The 14,444-nt window shown below is 45.7% G+C and overlaps 1 protein-coding gene and 1 long non-coding RNA gene across 2 annotated transcripts; both read left to right on the top strand.

Moving 5' to 3' along the window:
• The first annotated feature begins 164 nt into the window (after window positions 1-164).
• Window positions 165-3,972, top strand: LOC130684363 (uncharacterized). The gene is made up of 2 exons (XR_008998612.1): window positions 165-2,266; window positions 3,023-3,972. It is a non-coding gene; the product is annotated as an uncharacterized LOC130684363 (long non-coding RNA).
• Window positions 3,973-6,508: 2,536 nt separating this feature from the next.
• LOC130684356 (putative deoxyribonuclease TATDN2) lies at window positions 6,509-14,438 on the top strand. The gene has a single exon (XM_057504994.1). It carries the CDS (start codon window positions 8,520-8,522, stop codon window positions 9,951-9,953), a length of 1,434 nt encoding a protein of 477 aa, XP_057360977.1. The 5' UTR covers window positions 6,509-8,519; the 3' UTR covers window positions 9,954-14,438.
• The last annotated feature ends 6 nt before the right edge of the window (window positions 14,439-14,444 follow it).

Genomic DNA, 14,444 nt, shown 5'->3' with positions numbered 1-14,444 from the left:
GATCCATGTGCCCGGCGTTTGTCCCGTGATCCCTTGTGTCTTGTGTGAGCTGTCATGGGGGACACAAACACGAGACAGCCTCTGCCTTGAGGATTTCACTGAAACGGAAGATTTGCCGTAAGAAAAGGTAGCAGAAAAGAGTGTATAGGGTTGGTGGCCAGTGAGTGGTCCATGCATGTGGAGGCTTCCTAGGTGTGACAGTGCAGCTGGGTCCTGCGTGGGCTGCGGAGAGGCAGGGCCCAGTGTGGCCCAGGTCAGGTGGTCTTGGGGAACTAGGACAAGGACAGCCTCCTTCTTTGGCCAGAGCAGGTAATTTGTGTGGGTAGAAATGACTTCTTAAAAGGCTCAGATTTTCCAGGGCCTTGCATGCCAGGCAGAGGTCATTGCTGAGAGGCGATAGGTGTTTCTCACCACAGGGTATGTGAGGGGATGGATGGCCTTTGCCCAAAGTCGGTGGCTGACCTGCCCCTTACAAGCTCGGGACTCAGCACTTGGCAATCTGCTGTGTGGGCAGTGGCAGGCCTTAGTGGCCAAGTCCCCTTCTTGGCCTTTTCTACAACTGAGTCAGAGTCCCCTCCCCTGCCAATGACTGAAGCCCAGTGACGGTGTGTGGAAGGGCCCAGCTGTGGTGGCCTGTTGACTCTGGAGGGGTCACCACTCGAGCAAATGCAACAACTCACGCTCCAACTAGGATCAAATTAGAGGTTGATTGGCTTTCCCAGTCCCTCGGCTTCCAGTAAAACCTCATATTCTCTCCCGACATCCAGCTAGAGGTCTTGCTTACCAATCCACATGATTGGATCCACTCCTTTTCTCGGTTTTCCATCTCAGGGTCCGAGGGGCAGGGCAAACAACGTGGAGGCTTCTCTGACAGTGAGAAAACTGTTCACGACCTAGGCGCCTTTCTGTCTGAACAAAAGCACCCCCGGAAAACTCCAGGATTTCGTGAGCATCATCCTGGCTGGGGGCTGTGGAATGGCAAAGATCTATGACAGTCCTTGTCCCCAAGGAAACTAAAATCTCAGGGAGAAGAGGCCCCATGGTCCGGTCTGAAAATCCCAGTGCACTGAGTCTTCAGGCTTCTCAAGAGCTGCTCTAGGAAACCACAGTTTGGCCTGCCCACCCTCTGGCGCTCTTTTTGCAGCTAGAGGATCTGGTGCCGGCCCCAGGACAGGTGCCACATGCTGTGAACTAGGAAATGGAAGTGTTTTAAGCTATGGTCTGGATAGATGAGAGGTACTGTGAATAGGACACCCAGAAATGTCCTAAAGCGATAGTTAGATGATTGATGTGTGGAGGCTGCATTCATGGCCAGGAGTCCAGGGGACGTGAGACGCCTGCCCAGAGGAGGAGGGACTTGATAGGACCAGTGGGACTGTGACTTAGGGAAGGCCCTGGGCCATACATGGCCCGAGGGATGAGGCAGGAGAGCGGTTTGGCTGGAGGAATGGCAGAGCTGTTTTCCATATGCGGATGAAGGGGCTGAACCTGGGCAGGGGACTTGGGAATAGTCTAGACTGGGAAAGGAGGCTTCTGGTCTGGGTGACCCAGAAAAGAGGTCAGAAAGGAATGCTGGTTTAGGAACTGCACAGTAAACAGTGAGATAGCCAAAAACAGAACCTTGGAGAAGATTCACAGCACAGTCAGCATGTAGGGACCTGAACTGCCAGCGATTTTCCAATCACCACGCCGCTGTTGGCACAGCTGCGGGCATCCCTCCAACTCCCAGGTAGCTAGGCTGAGGGCCCGTGGAGGCTGTCTTTCGACTGGCAGCCTGTAGTGTGACATTCACTGGTGAAATGAGTCAAGGAAAGGCCCAGGGTCTGAAAACCAGTACTTCAGGAAGGGCGGGATTCATCCATAGAGCCAGCAAGGGGACTTTTCCAGCGAACTCCAATTCCCTTCTGATTTAAAGAGCCCTTGCTAAGCCTCAACAGGATGCTAGAAGGCAGTGCAAGGGAATTTTAAGACAGACACCTGAGAAAAAAGATAGTCCAGGGAGAACTGAGGGTATGGCAGGAGGACAGGAGCCTCTGAAGCATGCAGACATGTGGGTATAGGGGAAGCCTCAGGCACGACGGCATGGGGTCTGGACCGAAAGTGGTGTGTGTGTGGATATAATGTGAGGCTGCAGTGTGTGGGGTGGGTAGCACAGGGTGAATTTAGATAGCACAGGATTAGATTACTGGGGGGAAAAAACCTTGATTGAATCCCTTCTGTATGTCTGGAGCTTTACTACAGTCTTATGGTCCCAATAGTTCATAAGGTAAGTGTTTTTATTGCCATTTTACATACATCAGGGTGGGTGCATGTTAGGGTTAGGTTTAGATCCTGAACTGTAGGCAACTGGGATGTTGTTTGGAGGTACCCGGAATGAGGCAAGGACAGACTGATGTTAAGGTGAATCAGGTGAAGGGACCTGGAGCCAGCAAGTCATTCAGACGTTCGGTGAGTTGCTTAGAACTGGGGGGTGGGAGGCAAGGGTGAGCACAAAGGAGAGAAGATGAGCAGCGTTTTCTCATTCATGCAGGACTCTTTATTGAGTGCTTGTGGTGTGCCTCTGTGCAGGCACTGTTTGGGGCACTGGAGATAGAGCAGTGGGCAAAACAAAGCCCTGCCTTGCAGGAGCTGACCTAAGGGGTGTGACATACCTCCAGGGGTTGAGGCCACATGCAGTTCTTGTTTTGTGCCTTCAGTTTTCATTGCTGAAACCACAGACGTGGCCTCAAAATTAAGGTTTACAGTTTAGTGTGACCAACCCTCCCTGCCCCCCTGCCCTGCAGAGGACAAATGCCCCTGGCAGTGGGACAATTAATTATGCATGGAAGAGCCACCCCTCTCCCCCCAGGGACAGGCAGTAGGCACCTCATAGAACAAAGCCTCTGTCCTCCTCAACAACAGGTTAAATGAGCACAAGAAGGCGAGAGACCTACAGATTAATTGGGGGAAAGTGCAGTTCCTACAGATGAGGTTTTCTTGAATTTACACATTCCAAAGAGTATGACTTGAATGTATTCTACAGGGACCATGGGAGAGAGGCGGTCCCGTGGCCAAAGTGGAGGCGAATTCTTCCTTGGCCCAACTGTTCACAGAGACCACAGCACTGGAAGCCGGTGTTTGACGGAAAACCTTTGAGCCCTCACTTGTTACCTCTTAGGGGAATAAAGGCTTTTTAATTTCCAGTTACAATAGTCGGGGTAGTGCTGCCCCCTACTGGAAAAGTTCGTTAAAACAAGGAGGGAAGCCTAAATCTCGGAAACACAGCCTGGCTGGGACCCGGCTGGCTCCGACACCCGAGTTAAACCCCGCCTTCTCCCTCCAGCCAAACAGCCGTGCACGAGGCCGTACGCTGCCTCACCCTCAAGTCACCACGCCACGTGCCAGCAGTAGGCAGGTGTCTCTATCCACCTAGAACAAAGTGTACTCTTGCATGGCTTCTGAACTGCTTCCATCATTTAAACCTTTTCCTAGTCACTCCACCTTTGAGAGAGGCAAGCCTGCCTCCCAGAAAGACAGGACTCTGAACTCCTTCCTGGACCTCTACAGGATAGGTTCAGATTTGCTTTGGAATCATGAGTATAAATGTAGTTGTCACTTAGGTAGTCAATCCCCCAACGCCTGGGACAGATTCAGCTTCTGAGCCCTCCAAGAACCACTAAGAAGCAGAACCACCAAGAAGCCCATCCATAGCTGTGCTTCCTAGCTCCTGAGCTCAGCCTGAGCACAGATGAGGGACATTTACAGAGTCCTGGGAAGCTCTGGTGCCTTACTGAGCAGCATTTACACCCAGATACGCTGAGCCTGGTGAACTTTGCCACATTCTTCCTCAATTCACCTACAAATTGCTGGTGGTGCTGGTCTGATCCAGGGGAGAAAAGTAGCATGACTTCCAGTCTCCTTTCCTCCATAGATGAAATCTTAACTAGATCAGCCTTTTGGAGTCCAAAGGGCTGTCCGACTGCCCAAAGGCAAGAGACTGTGCTTGTACCCTGTGGTTCATTACCTCCACCTCTGCAGCCCTGAGTCTGGGACATCTCAAACCACAGAGGAACGAGATAGCACCACCAATCTTTGCTGTAATCAAGATGTAATTGGAAATGTAGCGCGATCATGGGTGGAAAGTCCCTCTGTTGACGGGATGGTCTTATTGTAGCACCTCTAGCCAGAACCTTCAACCATTGCCTCCTCTCCCTCCTAGATTCTCCAGTTCTTTCTTCCTCACCCCGATGCAACAGCTTCCTTCAGGTTCCTGCAGGGTTGAGGCCGTGCCCTCGTCAGTTCTATGTCATCAGCCAAGGGGAGAGCCGTGGACCCTGATCTGCCAGACAGCTGGCCTGCGCTCTGTATGACCTTCATATACCCAAAGTGTGCATGACCCGGTGGGTGTTTGCATCCAGTGTGGGGTGGGTAGCAGAGCGCCCTGGCCCTTGGGCCTGCTGCATGGAAACTGAAACCCCTGAGTGAGTAACTGCATTCGCATTTGTAGTTCAGTCAGATCCTTCCTTTTGTCAAGGAAGGGAAAGAAAGGAGGTCCTAACACTGTCTCTCCCAGGAGCCCAACTGCCCAGGAATGAGGCGTGCCCGTCCTGATTTCCCCCACTTCCGCGTCTTCCCCGGTAACTGCTGTCCTCTTGACCTCGCCCAGATATTTGGGTTTCTTGTATGGCACAGCTTCCTTATGCCCTGAGCTCCTCACTACGCCTCCCCATCTGCAGTTCCACTGGGACAACCACATCCGGGCCAGCACTTCCCATGGAAGTAACTCTTTCGATGGGGGGTGGGGGGTGGCCAGGAATGCTTGTTAATAAGGCTAGAGATTAAGGACCAAGAGCTCAGGCAGAGACTAAATGATGCCCCTTTGAGATGAACCACCACAGTAATTGTCTTTATCTTTTTGGCAGTTGTAACAAACACAAAGTCCTTTTTTTTTCTTTATAGATGTCAACACCAGGGTGTCAGCATGGGGGAGCAGGGAAGCCCCAGGAATGTAGAGTCCTGGGTATCTGACTCACGGCTCCTATTTTAGGAAAAGGCCCAGAAACCTTTGGCAAAGGCTGGCACAGTGAGGGGACACCCTTGTTTCCATAGGCATTGTCCCCCTTGGGTACTGAAGGCCTTCTGGTAGTCAAGCATCCTCCATTTAAAGTACAAACACAGTACTTCTGCGAGGCTAACATTTTTGCCCATGTAATGCATGCAAATCTCAGTTCACAACTCAAGTTGGCAAAGAAAATGATTATTTTTTTATGATCCAACATAATTTTTCTTTATATCGCTACATTTCTTCTTGAATTCCAACATGAAGTTCTCTTGAATTTTGTTCTAATGGAGGCTTGTATATCCATAAGCTTAATTTGAGGCTCCTCTCTCTTCCTGGGAGGGTGTTTAAGTCTTTGGGGACAGGGATTCAGATGTCAGGGTGGGGGCAGCAGGTCCTTGATGCCGTCTATCCGCTTAGGCGTCTCTGAACCTGCCCTGCTCCATCTGGTATTCAGTTGTGGGCCCACTTGGGTGGTTGAAGCCTTGGCCCTTCAGTTCTGGCAGCCCTCTCTGCTCCTTCCGGGCCAGGCTAAAGGACACGGGGGTCATCCTACCTCACCTGTGCCACACCAGGGTACCAAAATCTCTGCAAGGCTAAGTCCCAGTCTATCCGGACTTACTACACAATCCTGGCCCAACCCTTTCTCATCTCCTCGATAATCTCTTTGTGAGTGTATGTGGGGGGTGGGGGTGGTCAAAGCATTTGTCTCAAATATTATAGTTGTGTTTAGTGTCCTTTCTGTTCCTCTAAGGTACATAGATACCTTTTTCACCCTGCCCTATCTCTCCTTCAGTCAATGAAGCCCAGTGCAGCCCTGGGTGCACATTAGAACCACATGGGAAACTTTTTTTAAGAAATCAATACCTGGATCTGTTCTGTACAGAATCTGATTGTATTGGGCAAGGGGCATTGTTTTTTGTTTTTTTGTAAAGATCCCCAGGTGGTTTTAATGTGTAGCCAGGGTTGTGGGAAGGGAGAGGAAAGAGTGTGATAAAAAGGCTAGAGAAAAGGGAATAGGGGAAATACAATAGTGTTCAGAATTATTCTGCAATGTTAGCTGATAGCTGAGCAGTGTTAGTTATTGCATGCTCTACACAAAGACCTGTGGAAATGGACCTGGTAAGAGAAACTAGTGGGGAGGATAAAGTTAGAAATAGTCTATTCCCATATACACAATGGAATATTATTCAGCCATAAGAAGAAAACAAATCCTACCATTTGCAACAACATGGATTGAGCTAGAGGGTATTATGCTCAGTGAAATAAACCAGGTGGAGAAAGACAAGTACCAAACGATTTCACTCATATGTGGAGTATAAGAACAAAGAAAAAACTGAAGGAGAAAAACAGCAGCAGACACACAGAATCCAAGAATGGACTAACAGTTACCAAAGGGAAAAAGACTGGGGAGGATGGATGGGAAGGGAGGGATGGTGGGGGGAAGAAAGGGGGCATTATGATTAGCACGTATAATGTGGGGGGGGCAGGGGGAGGGCTGTGCAACACAGAGAAGACAAGTAGTGACTCTATAGCATCTTACTACGCTGATGGACAGAGACTGTAATGGGGTATGTAGGGGGGACTTTGTGATGGGGGCATCTAGTAAACATAATGTTCCTCATGTAATTGTAGATTAATGATATCAAAATAAAAATAATAATAATTTTAAAAAAAAGAAATAGTCTATTCCCTGCTACTCAAAGTGTGATTCTCAGACTAACATCCTTACCATCACCTGGAAGCTTGTTAGAAATGCAAAAATCTCCCATGTCACCCCCAGATGTTGGGCATCTTTGAAGTCCTGCTCTGTACTGCTATTTTGCTAAATCAGGCTCCTGGGAGGAAGACAGTCCGAAAGTGGATTTTTAGGTTGTAGAGCTTTCTGGAAATCTTCATCCCTAAAGGAACAGCAAGGAAATATTCATTCAAGGAGTAAGTGTGGCTGCTGGCACAGAGACAAAATGGACACAGCTTTGGGGAAGTTTCTGGAGTGAGATCAAGCAACAATTAGAACCCAGCTCATGTTAGCCACCCATCCATGTCTCTGTTTTCTTTTTAAATGAAAATGCTCAGCTCCTTAAGCATCTGAAACATCTTTTTTTCTGCTCAAAAGATGTAAAGAAGTAGATTAGTTCACTTCAGCGCCTATCCTAGGGAAATTACCTTGTGTGTTTTCATCCATTTATGTATAAAGCTTTAAAAAATATGCCCACTTTTTCTGATTATAAACCCAAGTCATTGAAAAACCTAAAATACTACAGAAGTATATTATGGAAAAAGGAGGAAGTCTCTGTCATCACCTCCATTCCCTCAGAGAAAACCACCGATAAAAGTCTAGTTTTCAGGGACTTCACATTTTTTCTTTGTGTATATTAACAAATACACAAAAGTAGGGTCACAACATAATACTGGCTTGGTTTTTTCTTTTTTACATTCCTTTTTTATCCTCAAGTCTGGAAGATCCATCAGTTAAAATAATTGCTTCTTAAATATATTAACTTCAGCAAAAATATTTAAATCCTCTGGGTGAAACAATGGTCATGACACTGTTTTGAAATTTGGTTTTTAAACATTTGCCACGCAAGCCAGAAGGAACAGCCAGAGCAAAGAAAAGGAGGCGCAAACGCACTTAGTGTGGAGGTGGGTGCTGACTGCTTTCGAACATGTCAGAGAAGTCTGTCATGAACAGGACATCATGGTCATGAGTGAAATGATTCCTGCATTTGACTTCACGCGGGTGAGCCAAGAATTATGGGGCCCTGTGGTCCACAATGGAATGTCCTAGTTTATAACAGGATTGCTGGATCATATACACTCACATAAAAACTGCCTGAAGCAAGGTTTGCAGAGGAAGTAACTTTGATGTGGGTCTTGATGTAATAATGCACGTGGACGCCAGGAGGAGCAGGAGCGGTCTGGATGCAAGAATGCAGAGCCAGGCAGGGCAGCAGGACCCAGCCTTAGAGAGCTGAGGGAGGGGCGGGATGCTGAGGAGGGCGGGTTCCAACAGGGCTGAAAGGCCTTTGGCTGGGCTCCCTTGAGCACTGAGCTGGGTCTGAGTTCCTCTTTAGAGGCAGTGAGCAGCTTCTTAAGGAAAGATGACGTGATGCAAAGGTGCTGAAGGACTGGCCAGGAAAGACTGGAGCAGAAAGCCTGGAAACAGGAAGATTCCATTGCAGGAATCCCCGTGAAGTGATAAAACTACAAATAGACCAGTGTAGGCTGGTGGGAGGCAGAACTGAGAAGGGATGAATCTGAGACATGGTGGAGAAAAGTGTGCAGGGAGACAAAGAACCCCTTTTTTTAAGCCTTTATTTACTTCTGACTTGAACAACACATGAGCACTGTCAAACGTTTGGAAAATATAGAGAAGAGTAAGAAGCAATCTTTATAAATCCACCATTCAAGAATAACAATTGTCGGAGCAGAGACGGAAAAGCTAGTGATAGAGCTCAGGAAGCTTGGTCACAAGGAAGTGATGGGACATCATCGTGAACAGCCACAAAGTAATCAAAGAGATGTCTTTTTTGAACCCTCTCTAGTCCAAAAATTTTTAGAGGAACATGACTCTCCCGCAGAAATTCAAAAGCGTAAAGAAAGGAACCTGGTGACTGAGTACCCCTATTCAGGAAGGGGCTGGTCTGCTGTGGATGAGAGTGGCGCAGTCAGATTCTCTCAGGCAAAGCCAGTCTCACAGAGTCTCTTGTCAGTTTCAAAGCCTCCATCCTTCACCACTAACCAGGTCACCTACCAGTCTCAGTTTTACAGTGGTCTTTGGCATGGCTATGCCTGCTCCTGGACCAGCGATCCCATGCCTTCTCTCTATCCCTCCATGGGCAGCAATGCATTCCTGGCTAGGAATAGTGACCAGAGCTGCCTAAGTTATCATAGCTCCGATTCTACCCTGTACTCCCACAGCTGGCCCAGACCTCTGGAGACACCACAGGAAGGCCAATCTAAGAGTTCTCATTCACTTTACTTCAGAAGTTTGGGACCAGAGATGGAGGAGAAGAGAATGCCGTTCCAAGAGATACCATCATATCCTTGGAGACAACATGCATCCCTTTCCCTGCCACAGGTTCCCTGGGCACAAAGCTCACAGGAGGGTTTCATTGACAGCCACTGTCACTTGGATGTGCTCTATTCCAAGTTGTCTTTCAAAGGGTCCTTTAGCAAGTTCAGAGAAATTTATAGCAGCTCCTTCCCTAAAGAATTTCAGGGCTGCATCTCTAATTTCTGTGATCCTCACTTGCTAAGCAGTGGCCTATGGGAAGAGCTCTTGAAAGAAGATATGGTTTGGGGGACCTTTGGCTGCTGCCCCAATTCTGCACGTCACTACAACCACATCCTAGAAAGACATATTTTGGAAACCTTACGTTACCCCAAGGCTGTAGCGTTTCGAAAAATGGGCTTGGATTATTCTCACAGGTGCACCACATCTGCCCCACAGCAGCACAGGGTATTTGCGAGACAGCTGCAGCTGGCTGTATGTCTAAAGAAACCCTTGTTAATTTATTGCCAAGAAGCTGACAAAGATGTGCTGTACTTCCTGAAAATGTACGTGCCCCCTGACTACAAGATCCATTGGCATTGTTTCATTGGCAGTTATGCAACCATCGAGCCCTTTCTGAAGTATTTTCCCAACTTGTTTGTGGGCTTCACAGGAGTCCTGACTTACGTTTCTGCTGAGGAGCTCCGAGAAGCTCTGAAAGAGATTCCTTTGGAGAGAATCCTCGTGGAAACTAGTGCTCCCTACTTCCTCCCTCATGTGGTTCCCAAAAGACTTATCCAACGTTCCCACCCAGGCCTGGCCCTGTATACAGTTCACGAGATTGCCAGAGTCAAAGGTCAGTCACTCTCCCACACTTTGACCACCTTGCGTGGGAACACTTACCGCATCTACAATGTTTAATCAGAGACTGCACAGTCAGGAGTCTTTCAGAAAAGAGAGACAAGTGGCCTGACAGCATAGACTTGGTTTGAACTTTGCCTGTGTGTCCCAAGTCGAGGGTGTGTTCAGCTAACCCACTGGAACAGAATTAGCCAGGGCAGAATGTCTTCCTCAAAACCTCTTAAAAGGACTTCTGCTTCTAACTGGCAGGATGGGGTGCAATGGGATGGGAGGAGGTGAGGGGTGAGTACTACCCTTGAGGTTATCAGGGTTTCTCCTCCCAGCCAAATTGTGCCAGGGTAGCCAGTAAAGAAAAAGAGTTCCATAGAGTACAAGTTTGCTAATGTAAATCCCTCTCCTCTGCAGCCTGTGTTTTTGAGCAGTTGGTAGATAAAGCCAACCTCCTACCTTGTCGTGAGGGGGGAAAAAAGAAAGCAAGCAGGGAATGTTGAATTTTAAGTGAGCTAGGTGATTTGTTCTGTTTATTGCTAAAATCTACTTGTTAGAGGAATTCTATAATCCATATAGTTTGTTAGAGTCATAAATTCAGTGACTGTTTGAATTGCAATTTCTTATTTCTAAAGATAGATCACTAGCATTTCATCTAAAAGGCCATAGATTTAAATAAAAAGTAGTTAACAGTCATAATGTGCCAGAGCACTGTAGAAGAACTTGAGTGATGGAAGCCAAATTGGTTGACCCTTAGAATACCACTGAGGAGATGAGTTTTGAACTGAACTCCCAATGGTGGTATAATTCCAGAGCTCCTCAGATAACCAATATATCAACAGTTCATTCAAATTGCTCTGACTCAACAAGGCCCAAATGTATACCACTCTGAAATATTGTTCTCCAGAAGGACAGAAACAGAAAAGAGCTTCAGCTGTTCACTTGGCAAACAGTCGTCAACCTTGAGAAATAACAATGAACCTGTATTTTAAGAGAAATATTTGAGTTTTGAAATTTAACTTTGCCAGCCAAAGCAGTTACACCTAAATCCAGAGTGCCAATCTATTTATGTAAGTCATTGTGCTTTCAGGCTATTCATTCCATTCAAGTGAATCGGTCATTAAGAAAAACAAAAATAGCCTATTTTTGCACCTTTAACTGTTTTTCCAGCTTCTACAAGTAATTTTCCACCCAAAAGTGATGAGCTGTCCCTATTTGTCAATGAGATTCAACAGATACAGCCAGGATATCTAATTTACTAACCAAGACCTAACAGGGAAATTCCATGGGAATCTGTGATGACTTTCTAGAAACAATAGTTAAAATAACTTCATCCCACTTAGTTCACATGTAGCCTTTGGGAGTGGTAGTGAGGAGGATGGGACTGGAAGGGGAGAAATGAGGGACCCTAATTCCAAAATGAATACATATATGTGTACACAAAATGAGGACCTACCGTTATAGAAAATACAATTCATCGTGATGTCTGTCCCATGACCCTGCTCTACATCAGTATCAATTTATTCACAGTACTTTGAACTTGGCCTTACAGGTAAACACATGGCTGCAGATATTGCAGACTTGCTACTCATAAGCCATTTACAGCCCCTTCTGCCTTGCCACCTTCTCCTAAAGAGACTAGAATGCTAAATTACTCACTGGTTCAGCCTCTCAGCCAGGATGGCCAGATGAGAGGTGACTCTGGTGATCAGTGACATGTATGTCAAGTCTTTTTTTAAAAAGGAGAGAAAAGAGAAAACTGAGAGGAGAAAGCTTTCACGCTCGTTCTTGCTTCATGCCTGAAATCTGAGCTAGTGGGGGTGGGAAGATGGAAGGAGGCAGGATTCCAGGAAGACATCCTATTGAACAGGCTACCTCCTGATAGGTTAGCTGGTAAAAATATGCCACAATGCATTTTTCAACCACTTTGTCAGGTTTTCTTTTAAGACACCTCCCCCCATAACAAAGGTGTTTAGATACTGAATGAAAACAAAAAACTTTAAGTAAACATTTAATAAGTGATTCAATTAATTTTCAAATTTTGCCAATACACAGGATTCAAACTCAGATTGCTTAGGCAAATATTTTTATATGTATTTACTGCATAGTAAAGTATTTGTTGCATATATTGGTAGGAATAAAAGCAATCAGAAAATAAAGGATTAGTTAATAAAAGTAAGAGATAGTAATATCATCGAGGAAATATTTTGGATTCCACAAAAATCATTTGAGCTACTTTAATAAGAAAACTAAAGTGATCTTTGCTTTTGCCAATTGATTGGGTGAGGAACAGTATCTACCAGAACAGCTTCTCAGATGTCTTCCTGTATTTCTTAAAGATTGTTTTGTTGAATTTTGTTTTCACCTTTTCATTGTGTTGGCATTACAAATGAACCATATATAAGTATATTTGTAATCCATATGTTATTCAAGCTTATATGTTAAATATGAAAGTTTTACATCAATGTCAATTAGTTATGCACACTTTTGAAATGGAAGTAACATGATATACTGGTTAAGAATAAATCAGTGAATGGTTAAAAAAAAAAGGAATAACAATTGTGAGCATTCTGAATACTGTTTGAGGATGAGAGGAAAATGGGCTCCACATTTTTAACAGGATGAGGCAAATAATTTATCCTCCAGCTGACAGTTGTATCCAGTCAGCTTCCTAGCAAACTGAGTGAGTCCTCTGCTGTGGACAGAGCTTCTAAATATGTTTCTACTGTTCATCCATCCTAAACTTACAACCTGGTGCTCTGCTAGTGATTTTAATTAACCTTATCTTGAGAAGGTGCCCAGTTTGATGGATGCTTTACTTTCCAATCCCAGATATTAGGGCTGGCTCCACCATAGCTGTGGAATTTTTTCCCTACAGGTGAGCTGGCTGTGGCATTCTCCTAAAATCTTGAAACTCACATATTTTCTTCTCTTAGTTCAACCTCTTACCATTCCAGCCTTCTCATCTGGACTTCTGGATGCTAAATTCCTCCAGTTTTTCCTGTCCTTCTGCTTTCTTGGGTGCCAAGGTGGGTTATCATCTCTTACTATTATGCTCTGACTGCCTTTTATCCTGACCCTTCCTTTTACCTACCTGGCAAAACTGAAAACTCAGATGACTGTTCCTCTTCATCCTCCCTGTTACACTTATGTGGACTGGCACTGTTGGAAGACAAGGTGGAGGATACAAACTGGAGCCACAACAGATGTTCGGCAAGGCCTTCACTGCCAGCCACCAGTGTTTTCCCTTGGTCTCCTGCCCCCATTAATAATGACAAATGACATCCTTACCCTTATTCCATCCTTTTTCCTCCAGTCTCAGGAGATGAATGGATTCCCTCCTTGTCATCAAGTCTAACTTCCCCACTTCTGCCAGGTGACTCAGCCCCTCAACCCACTGTCTTTAAAAAAAACTGCTCCATTAACCACCATCTTTCTATATTTTCAACTTCTCACTCCCTACTGACGAATACAACTGTTTCATCAGCCTATTCCTAATCCTGTATTCCCTCACAGTTATCATCCAGTTGTCCTCTCCTTCAGAGCCAAACATTTGTTTAGGGACTACTTCATACACACTGAAACAGTGCAGAGAATCACATAACAGAAGATTTAACAAATGTCAACATTTTGCCATATTGACTCAGGTTTTTTCTTTATTGATATAAAATGCCACAGGAAAAAACTGGAAAGATTTGTCTGCACAGCTATTTCTACTTCCACCCCTCCACTCACTTCTCAATCCACTGTAATGTGGATTCTGCCTCCACCACTGTACTGAAATCATTCATGACTTTCACTTAAAAAGCAGGGCTCTGCCAGTGTTCAATCTCCAGACCACTGCCTTTTGAAAACAATGCTATCAGTGCTTTTCAAACTGCTGAGGTTGTCAAAAAAGATAAAATACAATGTGCAGGTTGTTCCATGAATCTTTTATTTCAATGGGTATACTTGGTCACATTGCAAAATGTACTTCTTATGTGAGTTGTGGTGTAAACATTTGAAAGACGTTCTAAATTAGAGATCTTCAAAGTTTTGTTTGCATGAGTTTATAATGGCAAGTTTAATTAGCTGCAGAGAATTTCAGGTAGATTGTAAAATTATCATTGCTAAGTAAACCTAAAATATATTTTCACTGTGGTAATTTTATACCTGTCATCATCCATTAAAAAAATACAGCTTCTAGAAGACACATTGCTTCCTACCTCTTGCGCCTGGCTATTCCATCCCTGTCCCCACCCCGGCCCTCACTGCGCAGCTGCGGCTCTGAATTCAGAGTCCAGGCTCCCACCTCTACAGGTTACTTGGAAATGTGCTCAAACTGGAAGGTGAGCGGAACACCGAGTGCTCCTCTTTCTGGAAGACGTTTCCCACACTTAAAGGTGAGGGACGTTTGCAATGCAAACTACAGTGTTTAAAGGCTGAAGGCGCCTCCTCTGGACGGGAATTTCCAATTTTATCTACGAAAACGCGCAACTGACACCTTGAAAAGAAGAGACTCCTAGAGGAAATCCAAGTGGTAATCGCTCCTCCTCAGCCCTCACCAGGATCTCCCTGCGGCAA

This window comes from Manis pentadactyla, chromosome 7 (assembly GCF_030020395.1).
Source record: "Manis pentadactyla isolate mManPen7 chromosome 7, mManPen7.hap1, whole genome shotgun sequence".
Lineage (NCBI taxonomy): Eukaryota > Metazoa > Chordata > Mammalia > Pholidota > Manidae > Manis > Manis pentadactyla.
The sequence above is the reverse complement of the archived record's forward strand: the minus strand, read 5'-3'. Positions and strand labels throughout refer to the sequence as shown.